At 46.1% G+C, this 14,527-nt stretch overlaps 7 protein-coding genes across 7 annotated transcripts; 5 read left to right on the forward strand and 2 right to left on the reverse strand.

Moving 5' to 3' along the window:
- Positions 1 to 656: 656 nt before the first annotated feature.
- On the forward strand, positions 657 to 1,292 carry BT62DRAFT_1012740 (uncharacterized protein; the record flags this gene model as incomplete). Its single annotated transcript, XM_043177968.1, has 3 exons — positions 657 to 984; positions 1,014 to 1,075; positions 1,122 to 1,292. The coding sequence occupies 3 exons, from the start codon at positions 657 to 659 to the stop codon at positions 1,290 to 1,292; spliced, it is 561 nt and encodes a 186-aa protein (XP_043033879.1).
- A 1,794-nt stretch (positions 1,293 to 3,086) lies between these two features.
- Positions 3,087 to 5,712, forward strand: BT62DRAFT_910682 (cytochrome P450 monooxygenase pc-3; the record flags this gene model as incomplete). The annotated part of the gene is given in 15 exon segments (XM_043183809.1): positions 3,087 to 3,402; positions 3,455 to 3,525; positions 3,576 to 3,605; positions 3,657 to 3,693; positions 3,745 to 3,820; positions 3,928 to 4,063; positions 4,111 to 4,498; positions 4,552 to 4,607; positions 4,664 to 4,817; positions 4,969 to 5,005; positions 5,019 to 5,087; positions 5,148 to 5,203; positions 5,255 to 5,370; positions 5,422 to 5,604; positions 5,662 to 5,712. The coding sequence occupies 15 exon segments, from the start codon at positions 3,087 to 3,089 to the stop codon at positions 5,710 to 5,712; spliced, it is 1,776 nt and encodes a 591-aa protein (XP_043033880.1).
- A 637-nt stretch (positions 5,713 to 6,349) lies between these two features.
- On the forward strand, positions 6,350 to 7,909 carry BT62DRAFT_924053 (Clavaminate synthase-like protein; the record flags this gene model as incomplete). The annotated part of the gene is made up of 9 exons (XM_043184572.1): positions 6,350 to 6,401; positions 6,446 to 6,501; positions 6,627 to 6,752; positions 6,813 to 6,855; positions 6,906 to 7,017; positions 7,067 to 7,146; positions 7,378 to 7,481; positions 7,529 to 7,593; positions 7,642 to 7,909. 9 exons carry the CDS (start codon positions 6,350 to 6,352, stop codon positions 7,907 to 7,909), a joined length of 906 nt encoding a protein of 301 aa, XP_043033881.1.
- Positions 7,910 to 8,388: 479 nt separating this feature from the next.
- BT62DRAFT_624871 (Clavaminate synthase-like protein) lies at positions 8,389 to 10,216 on the forward strand. Its single transcript, XM_043181659.1, has 8 exons — positions 8,389 to 8,637; positions 8,682 to 8,803; positions 8,856 to 8,981; positions 9,033 to 9,075; positions 9,125 to 9,562; positions 9,611 to 9,714; positions 9,766 to 9,830; positions 9,880 to 10,216. The coding sequence occupies exons 1-8, from the start codon at positions 8,508 to 8,510 to the stop codon at positions 10,139 to 10,141; spliced, it is 1,290 nt and encodes a 429-aa protein (XP_043033882.1). The 5' UTR covers positions 8,389 to 8,507; the 3' UTR covers positions 10,142 to 10,216.
- Positions 10,217 to 10,476: 260 nt separating this feature from the next.
- Positions 10,477 to 12,317, forward strand: BT62DRAFT_997773 (Clavaminate synthase-like protein; the record flags this gene model as incomplete). The annotated part of the gene is made up of 10 exons (XM_043190679.1): positions 10,477 to 10,824; positions 10,869 to 10,990; positions 11,042 to 11,167; positions 11,219 to 11,261; positions 11,312 to 11,423; positions 11,477 to 11,556; positions 11,610 to 11,625; positions 11,677 to 11,738; positions 11,787 to 12,006; positions 12,056 to 12,317. The coding sequence occupies exons 1-10, from the start codon at positions 10,779 to 10,781 to the stop codon at positions 12,315 to 12,317; spliced, it is 1,089 nt and encodes a 362-aa protein (XP_043033883.1). The 5' UTR covers positions 10,477 to 10,778.
- Positions 12,318 to 12,636: 319 nt separating this feature from the next.
- Positions 12,637 to 13,181, reverse strand: BT62DRAFT_910706 (uncharacterized protein; the record flags this gene model as incomplete). The annotated part of the gene is made up of 4 exons (XM_043183811.1): positions 12,637 to 12,687; positions 12,736 to 12,918; positions 12,974 to 13,104; positions 13,127 to 13,181. 4 exons carry the CDS (start codon positions 13,179 to 13,181, stop codon positions 12,637 to 12,639), a joined length of 420 nt encoding a protein of 139 aa, XP_043033884.1.
- A 317-nt stretch (positions 13,182 to 13,498) lies between these two features.
- Positions 13,499 to 14,376, reverse strand: BT62DRAFT_938058 (uncharacterized protein). The gene is made up of 3 exons (XM_043187457.1): positions 13,833 to 14,376; positions 13,707 to 13,777; positions 13,499 to 13,647 (listed from the first exon to the last, which is right to left on the reverse strand). The coding sequence occupies exon 1, from the start codon at positions 14,135 to 14,137 to the stop codon at positions 13,841 to 13,843; it is 297 nt and encodes a 98-aa protein (XP_043033885.1). The 5' UTR covers positions 14,138 to 14,376; the 3' UTR covers positions 13,499 to 13,647; positions 13,707 to 13,777; positions 13,833 to 13,840.
- Between the last annotated feature and the right edge of the window lie 151 nt (positions 14,377 to 14,527).

A 14,527-nucleotide genomic window follows, 5' to 3' on the forward strand; every position in this document is an offset into this window, starting at 1 on the left:
TCACCTTGGCAATATATCGATACATGATTCGTCATGCATCGAGAAGGTAGCTGCTCGGACAGAGATAATTTCATGGTAACTGGCCTACCCTTTGGAGCGAGTTGAACTTATCTCAAGAAATCTGGCCAGATTTCAGGAACAATTACTCTATATCATGTCATCTGATCATGGAAGACGCGTAATCGTCTTTCCTCAGACGCCGAATATCGGGTTGATGCACTTGGAAGCGTTTTGATATGGTAGATTAGTCCGACAGGCCGTACAACCAAAGAGAATTTAATTTACTATAACTTACATACTGTACTGTTGAAGTGATGCCAGCCCCACAACTATATGAAAACACCATGTAAATAATCCCTAGTTCTTCAAAATGTAAAAATCACTGTGTAACTCGGCAGTTTCAAAAATACATACATGAAAAAGTTTCCTTGTATGCAACCCCAGTGGACAATGTGGGACTTGAACCCACTACCTCACGCATGCGAAGCACTACCACTGCGCCAAGTGCCCGATTTAATCACAAATACCTAGAAACCCTGAGGAAACCCACGGCGTCGGAATCAAATCTCCAAATTCCATCAGATATAGTCACCTCAATTACACCTCCACTGAGTATAAATTCGAACAAATGCTGGGCAAGGTCTATACAGTCAATCATGGCTATGCCAAGGCACTTCGCACTGCTGGGACTTGGCTATCTATGCAGAGCTACACTCTCTATCATAATTATCCCTTGTACCGCTTTCTGGGCCATTCAAAGTGTGCTCATAAAATCTGGTTTTGACATTCTTGCTTGGCTTGCCTTTGTCGTTCTGTTGTCCTTGGAGTTTTCTATTCAGCTCCTTAGCGCCTTGGTCACAACTTTTACCGTTGGTAGAGAAGCAGCTGCTCAGGGCACCCTCAGATTGCTCTGCGTTCAAGAGAACGCCATCGCTATCTTGAAGCGTGTTGTGTGTAGCTTCAATAATGGATATCCGGGCCCCAGTACGCTCCGACTAACAATTAGGTATTAGGTCAAGTGTTCCGCGAAGGGAGCAAAAAATATGGAAACACCTTTTCATTCGGCGCTAAACGGGTGAGTGGCCGTCGTATTCGCATACTTGACTCTAATGGTGTACAAGGTCTTTACGAGCGAGCCGGATCATCTAAAGGTGATTTTTTCCCTCGAAATAGCCTTTGACGATTCATGCTTATCTGCCTACACAGGCATTCCTGGCACGAATGTGTTGCTGTTGTCGGCCAAGATGCAGCCATGGCAGCCTTTCTTTCGGCATTTGTATGCCAATGGATAGACTCTATTTTCGCCTTCGATTCAAGAACCATAAGCAGCTCGAAAAATCTCTGTCATATCCTCTGATTCTCCTTGACGGCAAGCTGCCTCATCCCCCATTGTGAATTCCCTCCCTTGGCATTTGTTGTGACAATGCTAAACCATACACATCCAGTCAATTTTGTGTTTTGTGGGCTGAGCTTCATTCGACGCGAGCATCTGAAGAGACATGTCAAGGGTGTGCATTTGTAAGACAGGCATGAGCTCGACCTTTTCACTCTTCGGTTTCAGTGCTCACAGTTCCTTAGCTTATGAATGTCCACATGAAGCACTTTCAGCAAGAAAGGCAATATGAAGCAACACACGAGTGTCTCCCATTGACCCACTTGTCTTTTGTGTTGCTCGTTGTTCCTCATCCACAATGCTAAGAAGTCAACATTCTCTTCGTCCCGTCGCTCTCCAAATCTGGCCGCTATCTGTCACTTATCTATATATCCATTCCGAACTATAGACACTATATCACCAGGCATTGAATTCTCTATTTCAGCTGGAAGTTGCACAAGTAACAATTTCTCTGTACCCGCTTTGTAATGCAAGCCACAAATATTTATCATTCACATTGACTTAGAAACAGTTGCGGACATGCGAAATTCTCTCCAATTCAGAGTCTCTGACAAGAGAAATGATTTATTTCCGAGAGGTCTCACTGCGCACATGGAGCCAGGTGGCTGTGGTGTCGTAAGTCTCACTGTGAGACAATAAGCTCATCTAATTGTGGCGCACGCCGCAAAGTCTGTATACATCAAATTATCATCCCTCTCAGTCATACCAAACTGCATTTGCTCAGCACCCTCCGTCGACGAGGTCGATGTGAGGCACAGCAGTGGTGTTTGATGCGTCGTCCAATAGCTGCCAAATCTCGACGAATCCGACAGACGCGCTATGGATGCACAACCTCCTGAAGGTATTTATTTCCCCAAAAGACTAGGCACGCGCTCCGGGGACGACCAAATGCAGGGAAAAGATCATGTTTGGGATACATATCATGCTGCATACCAATGTCTGTCGTGGGGAGATCCTACGTGTAAACGGTTTTGAACTGACTGTTCGCTTGCTTGTTAGGGTGGGTTGTGGGTCAGGATGGAAGATGCCAAGGAAGAAGCGTTCATCATTCTTGAACTTGGAACTTCAGTTTTTATAATAAGCTGCCATTGTATTAGGACATCCTATTGTCTACGTACAACAGATACTTCCGGGACATAGCCCAGAACTGGACTTCTTCCTTTCTGACAGTCGAAAGTCTCAGACGACCTTCTGGAGGCGGTTGTGAGTCGCTCCGAAGTTTGGAGCAGAGTCATTATCGTTTGTCGTACTCGGAAACCGGGCTGATGGCTTTTTAGCGAAGCACGGGCCAAATGGGACAATCAAGGATGATTCTCTGTCATCCAAGATGGCCATGTGCACTAAGGCCAATAGCATACACGTAAGCGCCAACAGGGTGCAAACGAGTACTGATGAAGGAATATAGCAAACCTATCTATTTGACGGCACTGAGTGCAATGTTCAAGCAATTTTTATCACTGTCTTTTCGTCTCGCTGTGACAGCTGAAGAAGTGGACTCAGACGACTTTAATCTAATCAATTAGAGTGCACAACTTTGCCTGCCTAAGCACCTTTTCTAGATGGAATCCAGGGTGCAGATAAAAGCGTGGCAGCGGAATAAACTCCCGAGTTTTTACAGATGAAGTCATCAAGATTATCCTCCGACAAGTATATAAGAATGGTGTTCCTCTTGTGCTTGATGCCATTGTCGACTATGGCTACCAACTACTTACCTCCGGGAATTGTCTACTTATATCATCTTGCTTTCTCCGTTGTAATTCTCCCATGCGCAGCTCTCTGGGCGCTCCGGCACATCTTGACGGAGTCTGGTTTCAGCATCCCTGCGTGGCTTGTCTTCGTCGTTCCTTTCGTATTACAGGTTATCGTTCGCCTGGTACATAGCTGGTACATGGGTTTCGCCATCCGTAGGGATGCAGCTGCGAAAGGTGCCATCTTCATGCCCGGTGTTCAGGAAAGCAGTATTTCTATCATGCGGCGCATCGTGGACAACTTCAAAAATGGATACCCTAGTTCGTTCTAGTTTAACTTTGCCGTGCTTTCAGCTGACAAACAGGGCATTAGGCGAGGTGTTCCAAAAGCGGAGCGAACGATATGGAAACACCTTTTCGTTCGGCACTCTTTCCTCCAAATGGGTAAGTGGCTTTGGAAACCTGCCCATACTTCCTCCTGACACATACGCGAGGTCTTTACAACAGAGCCAGAGCATATCAAAGTAAGCTATCTTTGGTAGTTACGTTACTCACACTCTCATCGATATATGTAGGCGATCTTAGCGACGCAGTTTCGCGACTTTGAAAAAGGTGTCTATTGTCACTAGTGAGGTATCAACCCTTATTGACCAATGTCTCTAGGCTCCACTGTTTTCAACGCTATGAAAGCTCTTTTTGGTGTAGGTGTATTTAGTATGGATGGTGAGACTTTTATGCTGTATACGAGGCTACCATTCACTTAGCTCTAACAGGCGACATGTGGAAGTGAGCTTTAGGTGCACCCTTAACACTATGAGCCTATTTTTCATGCTATCTTCCAATCAGGTTTCATCGGACGATGACAAAACCTTTCTTCAACAAAGACCGAATTTCCGATTTCGATAACTTCGAGAGACATGCCGTTAGCACGATCACCCAGATCAAAGAGAGGCTGAGGGAAGGCTATCCCCTCGATTTCCAGGTCAGAGCCCGCTATTCCTCAAAATCACTGTCTAACATCGAGCATAGGACGTTGTTGCTCGTTTTACGTTAGACTCTGCCACGGAGTTCCTGTTCGGAAAAGATGTCAACTCCATATCTGCAGGTCTTCCTTACCCAGCTGGATCGCCATTGGCGGATAATCTACATTTCGTCAATCATCCGTCGAATGCCTTTGTTAAGGCGTTTGCGAGGGCGCAAGAGCATACCATGGTTCGTATCAAGAGTGGGCCTTCTTGGCCACTTCGTGAATTATTACGAGATAAGGTGAAGCCATTACGGCAAGTCCTTAATGATTTCATCGAGCCACTGCTCTCTGAAGGGTACGAGAGGAAGGCTAAAGGTGTCAAGCCAGTCGGGTCCGAGAAGAACCTCGAGGACATGACTTTGTTGGATCGTCTCGTGGAGGAAGCTGATGGTAAACAACGCTCCATAGTTGAAGTTACATTTGTTGATTTAACGTGCCTGTAGATCCCAAAGTTGTTCAGGACGAACTTGTCAATGTTTTGGTGGCTGGTAGAGACTCAGTAAGCTCTTCGATTGGACTCTTTCAAACATGAACTCATTGATGGTATTCGTGCAGACTGCTTCTTTTATGACTATGGCAGTGTATATGATGTGTGAGCATCCGGACATGGTCACCCGCTTACGGTCCGAAATTCTCGGGAAAGTTGGCACCAGGAGACCGACATATGAGGACATTCGTGATATGAAGTACTTACGGGCGTTTCTCAATGGTTCAGTGGTTTATTACCGCTGCATTCAAGTTATCGCTGATGACTATATCTAGAAACCTTGCGGCTGTATGCAACTGTGTATGTCAATTGGCCGGTTTTGAAATTTGAAAGTGGCTAACGTCCATCTATAGGCCAGAAAGTGGGCGGTAAGATATATCATCGCTCCTTCCTAATGTTTCTTATAGCTGGTTCGCATACTAGGGTATCCACCGTGGCAACTACCCTTCCAAACAAGGGGCGCGCACCGTATTACGTTGCACGAGATACGTTGTTAGTACCCTATTGTTCCTTTTTTGGAGACTGAATACACCTCTTACTGCGCTTTAACAGGCTGACTTACTCTGTGTTTCTGATGCATCGGCGTACAGATTTGTGGGGACCGGATGGTATGATATTTGAGATCCTACCACTTATGCGATCCTAACCCAGATCTCCAGCCCTCGAATTTGACCCTGATCGGTTCCTCGATGGCCGGTTGCAGAAATATCTAACTCCTAATCCTTACATCTTTCTACCCTTCAATGCGGGTCCTAGAATTTGCCTCGGTCAACAGGTGAGAGCGTCTTTATCTGACATCTGACACATTGTTAATATTATTCGTAAGTTTGCCTATACCGAGGCTTCCTACTACCTCATCCGACTCTTACAGAGTTTCTCGTCATTCAGCCTCGCTCGGGATGTGCAACCTGCAGAAGGCATTCCTCCGGAAAGCTGGACCCCTACACCCGGAACGACCAAAGGCAGGGAAAAGATTATGTTCGGTGTACATATCACAATATACGCAAAGGTAAGATTTTTGAGATTCTTAGGTATCCAAGATCTCGAACTGACCTTGGCCTGTCAGGGTGGGTTATGGGTCAGGATGGAAGAAGCGAAGGATGGGGGAACTTTGTGAATGGCCACTGCGCGTTATCGGCTCGCTCGTATTCGTATCTCTGCTTCACTCATGTGAGTAAGTAAATTCCAATGCTGGTTTCCTCTTTTTTTGAAAGTCCTTCTTGATCCCGCGACCTGTACGTTATCTGAGTGTCCAATTCACGGCCCGTGCTTTCTCATGCCAGATACCGCCTGGACGATGCCGCCCATTGTACCTTTGCCGTCTTTCGTTAGTGACTAATGGTTGGTGCTGCTGTGGATTCTTATTAGTCATGACAAGGGCATGACGTGTCATATGGTGCTGAGCAGCTTTTTTTAAAGATCTCTTTCGGAGGTCTTCAACGTCTAGGAACGATTGCAATTACCACCAAACTTGATCATTCAGCGCCAGCCGCTAACTGTCCAAGCTCCCATGGTGTTCGTGGTGGTATACATAGGCCTTATGCATAAGTGCACAACACGGGTTTGGATATGGATGATAACAATATCCTCAGGGTTTTTTTTTGGGTGGGAAGATCACGAATCACGGGATCACGAGGAGAAGAGAACGCTGAAGTTACTCGCGATTCTTCGGAAACGCTTCGCTGCTCTCACGAAATCGTAAATACTTATGGATCCCTTTTTCATCTCACGAGCTCTCTTTATCACCTACGAGGATGGCTATTGAAGTTGAGCACTACATTCAGCCACCGGCTACCGAAGAGCCTCGTATGTACACGATATGCTTACTGAATAATACTTACGTCTAGCAGTGGACTATGCTGACCTTCCAATAATTGACCTATCCAAGGCACCGCGTCCAGATGAAGTACGTGAAGCTATGCAGACGTATGGATTCTTCTACGTTGTTGGGCATGGCTTATCATTCGCCGAGGTATCTACATGTTCTCTTTCAGGATTTTCTATTTATCACTAATTGCTGCCATCCGATAGAACCAACGAATCTTTGACATTGCTGACATCCCATTCTCTGTCGTCAACGATGAAGAAAAGCGGCATTATGAGGCGGAAATGATGCAGACAGGCTCCTACCAGGGATATAAACTCCGACAGTACTGGGTAAGGTCCACTTGCTGTGTTTATGTCTGACCTTTCAAATTTTAACTGTCTGAGTCGTAGCACATTGACAACGGTGTGAAAGATCAAATTGAGCATTACAATTGTATGTCTTCTTAGTAATTATTCGCTTTCTACTCATCTGGAGTCTTCCAGTCCACCGAGATGTTACCATGCGACAGCATCCCGAATGCCTGCGTCCATACCTTGGAGAGATCGAAACATTCATGAAGCACAATCACTTCAATGTTCTTCATCCCATTCTGCGGTTTGTTCCGTACTTTCGTATTGCCCATCTTTCTTATGTTCTCCTACAGACTCCTCGCACTGAGTTTTGGCCTGCCAGAAAATGCCCTCGTGGATATTCACGGATACTCATCTGTTGGAGAAACATTTTGTGAGATTTATAGTTGTTAAATTCGCTCACATTACTCAGAATATTAAATATTTAGTGAGGTTTATGAAATAGTTGAGTTGCCATTTCTATATTTCGTCTGTGAGCTCACCGATCTGGTATAAGTTATCCTCATTCGACCGAGGACAATAAAAAGACGAAGAATGTTTGGCTTAAAGGGCACACTGGTACATCTAGCCTTCTCTTACGGCTGAATCCTACTGATATCCGTAGATTTTGGTTCAATCACCATCCTGTACAGTCAGCCCGTGTCGGCGTTGCAAATCCTTACACCCTCGGGGGATTGGAAGTGGGTGAAACATATTGAGAACGCACTGGTGCGTATCCCGATCTAAGCCATAGGATATTCTGCTAATGAGAATAGGTCATTAATGCTGGAGATGCGCTCGAATTTCTATCAGGAGAGGTTTTTCGCTCTACGATCCATCGGTATGCCCATGACCTTACCTTGACATCAGAGTGTTTACTGCTACGCAGGGTCGTTCAGCCACCTCAGGACCAGCAAGGGTGCCCACGTCTCGGAGTATTTTATTTCGCCATGCCAGACGACAACGTGAAGCTCCTCCCTTTGGTTGACAACAAAGTCCTGAGTCGGCGATTTGTGGATGCGGACGCCCCGACCATGGGAGAGTGGCGAAAAGGGAGGATCGCTGCGTATGGAAAGACCCAGTTGAGAAAGGCTGAAGGAGAAGAGAGGGTCGAGGAAGAAGTCGTCGCTGGAGTTGTGACGAAGCATTACAACTAATGAGGTGTATCAATATCTACGCAATTTCAAAGTGAATAACTAGGCAACGTATGCTAGGGCTTATACAGTGCATCGGGGTACCTTGCTGCCGACTTGCTTTCTGTTTAATTTAGTCGAAGTCGAGTCTTCAGGTCCCGAAGGGACAAAGAATTCGTGCACGTGATGTTCGCGCGTCTGGTCGCGATCCGAACCCGGACCTCCGTTCCAGCGTTCCTTCTCTACTTTCCAACAACTTTCCACTGCAGGTGGTATATCTTTCCTCTCTCGTTTCTTTCCAAAATACATGCAGCACCATGATATCACACATTGAGCAGCTGAACAATCGTCGTCTCGCTTCTGTTTTCGTTCTCACACTTACACGTAACAGATGCATATGTTGTGTACAGCAGCATCCTATGACTGGTATGACGCCGTTATATGTTGCTAATTTACAATATACTCACATCTTTTGGTTATGTCTTGTAGATGTCTAGGTGCGACGCCGCCAATTGGCCGTGTAAAGAAATTCAAGTTCAAGTGCTTCCATCGGCTTGGACAAACCCCACAAACCCAAGTTCACAGTGGGATTGAAGTAAAGAGACTGGATTTCCTAATTTGAATGTCTGATATCCCAGACATCTCTCACGACGCTGTACCTACGTATTGCGCCATTCTTCCATCACCGGAACTCTTATCTCCCACCATGACAGTCAACCACTATTCCCCACCACAGATTACCCAGGAGCTGTGTAAGTGCATAGTATACCGATTGAACAATACTCATTACTGGCAGTGGACTATGCCGACCTCCCAATAATTGACCTATCCAAGCCGCCGCATCCAGATGACGTACGCGAAGCTATGCAGACCCATGGATTCTTCTACGTTGTTGGTCATGGATTATCACTGGCTGAGGTATGGTCACTATTTTAGACTAATTATCTTTGCTTATTAAAAGATGTACTAGAATCAGCGAATCTTTGACATTGCCGACCTTCCATTCTCTAACGTTAGTGATGAAGAAAAACGGCAGTACGAGGCAACGATTCAGCAGACCGGATCCTACCAGGGGTATAAGCTTCGGAAGTACTGGGTAGGTGAACCATATACTTGTATCTTCCTGTTTAAATTCCTATTCTGGAAGCACCTCGACAACGGTGTACAAGACGAAGTTGAGACGTACAACAGTAGGTTTCATGCCCATCTTTTTCTTTACACTTACTATAGATATACAAGTTAATCGAGATATAACGAAACGTCAACATCCCGAAGCCGTGCGACCTTACCTTGCAGAAATTGAAGCATTTGCACGACATAACCACCTAAATGTTCTTCATCCCATTTTACGGTTCCGTATCCTTTTCTGTCTTCACCTAGCATCCGAGTCTTACTTGCTTGAAAACCAAGCCTCCTTGCACTGGGCCTCCGTCTTCCAGAAGATGCACTTGTGGATATACACAGATATTCTTCTGTTGGGGAAACTTACGGTGAGACGTTTGCTTCTCCGTTCAATCCATTCATGGACGACCTTTGCATTCATTAGTGCGGTTCATGAAATAGTTAAGCACCTCCAACTTAATACCCCTCACAAAATGCACTCATTTGACTTTAGTTATCCTCATTCCGCCGAGGACGAGGGAAAGACGAAAAGCGTCTGGCTCAAAGGACACACTGGTATGTCCAGCACTGGACTTCAACTGAATGAAACTGACATTTTCGTAGATTTCGGCTCGATCACCATCCTGTATAGCCAGCCCGTGTCGGCGTTACAGATACTCACACCCTCGGGGGAATGGAAGTGGGTGAAACACATTGAAAACGCATTGGCAGGTCCATCCCCTTCTAAAGTTATTCTACCATCGATGACATTGAAACAGGTCATCAACGCCGGAGACTCTCTTGAGTTCTTGTCAGGAGGCGCATATCGTTCGACGATCCATCGGTATGCCTTCGTTCTTACCGAGACAACTCTTTTCTGACTTGCCGAGTAGGGTCGTACAACCTCCCAAAGACCAACGAGGATACCCTCGCCTCTGTGTATTCTATTTTTGCATGCCCGACGATAATGTAAAGCTCCTCCCTCTGATCGGTGACAAAGCCTGCCGATCTGTGGATGCGGACGCGCCGACGATGGAAGATTGGCGTAAGGGAAGGACGGCAGCATATGGGAAAAGCCAGTTTAAGAAGGCGGAGGGAGAGGAGAGAATCGAAGAAGAAGTTATTCATGGCGTTGTGGTCAAGCATTATAATTGATCCAAGATGTATCAAAAATTGTACAATATAGGTCGTTCCAGCTTGATTACGCGCCATCAACTCCTTCACCAAGATGGCGTGCTGGACCTCACGTTGTGTCTGTTAACTCGCTCAAAGTTCAAGAGCGTTCGGATTTTTTTGTTATAAGACCTACTAAAAAATTGATGAAGAACTTACCTTGCAAGCTGATGCCTGCCTCCCAGTACCTAGTGGCCTTCATGCACGTGACGTTCACGCGTCACGATTCGAACCCAGACCGTGACGCTGTTCCAACGTTCCGAGCGTTCCTTTATACTTCCAACAACTTTCCACCGCAGGTGGTATATCTTTCCCTTCTCTTTGTTTCAAAAATACATGCAGCACCATGATATCACACACTGAGCAGCTGATAACAATTTCTGTCTCGCTTCTGTTCTCATTCTCACACTTACACGTAACAGATGCATGTGTTGCATATAGCAGCATCCTATGACTGGTATGCCGCCGTCATATGTTGCTAATCTATAATTTACTCATATCTTTTGTTTATATCGTGGATCTCTACTAACCTGAGATTTCTGAGATCCCGGGCTTCTCTCACGATGCTGCACATACTTATTGCGCCGTTCTCCCAATACCAGAATCCTTATCTCCCACCATGACAGTCAACCACTATTTCCCACCACAGGTCACCCAGGAGCCGTGTAAGTGCATAGTATACAGGTTGAATATTACTTATTGCTCGCAGTGGACTATGCCGACCTCCCAGTAATTGACCTATCCAAGTCGCCGCGTCCAGATGACGTACGCGAAGCTATGCAGACCCATGGATTCCTCTACGTTGTTGGGCACGGATTATCACCCATTGCGGTATGGTCAGTATCGCAGACCAATTATCTTGCTTATTGAAGCGTGCACTAGAATCAACGAATCTTTGACATTGCCGACCTTCCATTCTCTAACGTTAGTGACGACAAAAAACGGCACTACGATGCAGCCATTCAACAGACTGGATCATACCAGGGGTACAAGCTTCGGAAGTACTGGGTAGGTGAACCATATACTTTTATCTTGACATCTAAATTCATATTCAGGAAGCACGTCGACAACGGGGTACAAGATGAAGTCGAAATGTACAACAGTGGGTTTCCCCACCCATATTGTTCTTCGAGCTTATTCTATGTGTGCCAGTTCATCGAGATATAACGAAACGACCGCATCCCGAAGCTTTGCGACCGTACCTCGTCGAAATTGAAAAGTTTGCACGACACAACCACCTAAATGTTCTTCATCCCATTTTACGGTTGCGTATTTTTTGCTCTCTTCATTTGGTGTCTTTCTTACTTGTCAATCAAGTCTCCTAGCACTGGGCCTTGGTCTTCAAGAAGATGCATTTGTGAATATACACGGGTATTCCTCTGTCAGTGAGACTTACGGTAAGACGTTTGCTTCTGCGTTCGTCCCATTCAGTGATGACCTCTGTCGCTAGTACGGTTTATGAAATAGTTAGGCACTTCTCTCTGTTTCCCCTGTCAACTACACTCATTTGGCATTAGTTATCCTCACTCCGACGAGGACGAGGAAAAGACGAAGAGCGTCTGGCTCAAAGGACACACTGGTATGTCCAGCGCCAAACTTCAACTGAATGAAACTGACGCTCTCGTAGATACCGGCTCGATCACCATCCTGTATAGCCAGCCCGTGTCGGCGTTACAGATACTCACACCCTCGGGGGAATGGAAGTGGGTGAAACACATTGAAAACGCATTGGCAGGTCCATCCCCTTCTAAAGTTATTCTACCATCGATGACATTGAAACAGGTCATCAACGCCGGAGACTCTCTTGAGTTCTTGTCAGGAGGCGCATATCGTTCGACGATCCATCGGTATGCCTTCGTTCTTACCGAGACAACTCTTTTCTGACTTGCCGAGTAGGGTCGTACAACCTCCCAAAGACCAACGAGGATACCCTCGCCTCTGTGTATTCTATTTTTGCATGCCCGACGATAATGTAAAGCTTCTTCCTTTGGTCGGTAACAAAGTCCGCCGATTTGTGGATGCGGACGCGCCGACGATGGAAGATTGGCGTAAGGGAAGGACGGCAGCATATGGGAAAAGCCAGCTTAAGAAGGCGGAGGGAGAGGAGAGAATCGAAGAAGAAGTTATTAATGGTGTTGTGGTCAAGCATTATAATTGATCCAAGATGTATCAAAAGTTGTACAATATAGGTCGTTCCAATTTGACTACGCGCCGCCAACTCCTTCACCAAGATGGCGTGCTGGACCTCACGTTGTATCTGTTAACTCACTCAAAGTTCAAGAGCGTTCGGATTTCTCTTGTTACGGTATACCTACTATGCTGTCTCTCTGCTGATCAAAATACATGTTATATTGGACCTTCGCGTAAATTCTCTAATTGTTATGTCTGGGCGCGGTTATTATCAAAACCGCAGAAAAGCCTGCCGAAGTCAGAGGCATGCTCGTCGTACAAATATAGTCATCGTCAATAATTGGCAGTCACAGCGTCGTCTCGTCGTTGGCTTCTTCCATCCTGACCCATAGATCACCCTAAGCAAGAAAAGTCCACCCAAGCTTACGTCTAACACTGAATCATACCTTAGCATACAGCAACACATGCGTCCCGAGCATGATCCTATCCCGGCCTTCGCTCGTCCCGGGAGCTCTGGTCCAAGTCTTCGGCGGAATATCCTCAGCAGGCTGAGCATCCAGGGCAAGACTGAAAGAGAAGAATGTTTGCAGGAGTCGAATGAGGTAGTACGAAGCTTCATTGCAGGTAAACTAGCATAAAGCTTGAATGCTTCTTAAATGGGGCCTGAGAAGTGCTCGTCCTTACCTGTTGGCCAAGGCAGATCCTCGGACCTGCGCCGAAGGGAGCGAATATGTACGGATTAGGGGTTAGATACTTGTATAGGCGACTGTCAAGAAACCGGTCCGGGCCAAATTCGAGGAAGGAAAGAATCAGCGCTGGTAAGGTATTTCATCTCACCGTCCGGTCCCCATAAATCCGTCCGACGATGCATCAAGAATACGGAGTTTATCATTTTGGAATAAGTGTTCAGACGGTCTCAAGGTAATTGAAACCAACCCTCTATACTCTGGAATATAGTAAGGTTCACGTCCTATATTCGGAAGGGTGGTTGCAACTTTCGACGAACTAGGTGTGAATGAGTCTTGCTTATAGGTGCCCAACAAAGAATGCCGTACCGAGCGTTTACTGGGCTGGAAGCCGACAGGGTTAGTTGTTTACACTGGAGGGAGTAACTCCATATACATCGGTGGATACAGCCGTAAGGTCTCTAAACGAATAGAAAAGTTAGCGCGCTGCATGATATGGCAACTGTGGTGCCGTCGAGAAACGTTCATAAATATTGCATTCCACGGATGTCTTCGCAAGAGGGTGTCCGGGACCAACTTTTTCAAGAATCTCCGATCGTAAGCGAGCAGCCATCTCCGGATAGATTATTGGTGTTAACATACCTTGATGTGCTCTATCTCAGTTGTAAAAACCTAGTGGAATATGCTGCTCTTTGAATGGAGATCCATGGACCAGATGGGAAGTCGCTCACCCTTGTGTCCGAAAAGAAGGTGAAAGAGAAAGTGCTTCCGTATTTTTCGCTCCAGTCATGAAACGCTTCGTCTAACAACCTGCATGTTAACTAATAGAACGTCTAAGAGAGTGCGCTATCACAAACCCGGATATCTATGCTTGACGCTGCGCACGATACGCCGTAAGATTGAGATACTGCTTTCCTGGATGGTCGGAACTATAAGGGCATTCCGTGTAGCAACATCTCTGCTGACGATAAAGTTTGTGAAGTAGATACGAGATCGAACAGAGAGAGGATGTAGGAACAGAGGAACGAGAAAGCATAGCCATGACGGAAAACTGAGAGCCCCAGACATATTGAATAACACAGATAGCGACGCATGGAATGGCAAGGGGAAGAATATCTGGGGATAGATAGGCAAATCCAGGAGGTAGATAGTTGGCAGCCATGGTTGGACTGAAGCCTGTTACCAGTTACCCGTTGAGTTTTATTGCACGTACCGGAAAGCAAACAGCTGCAAGCGGAAACAAAATGGAGATGCCCGTGACTTATATCCATTCAATTTGAAAGAAGGTATGCCGTCAATGCCATTTAAGCTCGGGATCTCATTAAGTACGCAGCATCTGCCACTCGGAAGGCTGTTCTCTAAGGCTCGAATTCGAGGGACTCGGACTGGTCAGGGTACCGGATCTCCCAGGCGCGCCGCTTTCCCCAAGCATGACAATGAAATATAAATGTGAGCATAATTAATAGTAGACGTACAGGGCGAGTGTACTGTGAGATTTTGACCTTGGTATGGTATCAGGTCAACGTTAACTGCCGCAGGGTCAGATTTACAC

This window comes from Guyanagaster necrorhizus (genome assembly GCF_019112545.1).
Source record: "Guyanagaster necrorhizus MCA 3950 unplaced genomic scaffold BT62scaffold_50, whole genome shotgun sequence".
NCBI classification, from domain to species: domain Eukaryota; kingdom Fungi; phylum Basidiomycota; class Agaricomycetes; order Agaricales; family Physalacriaceae; genus Guyanagaster; species Guyanagaster necrorhizus.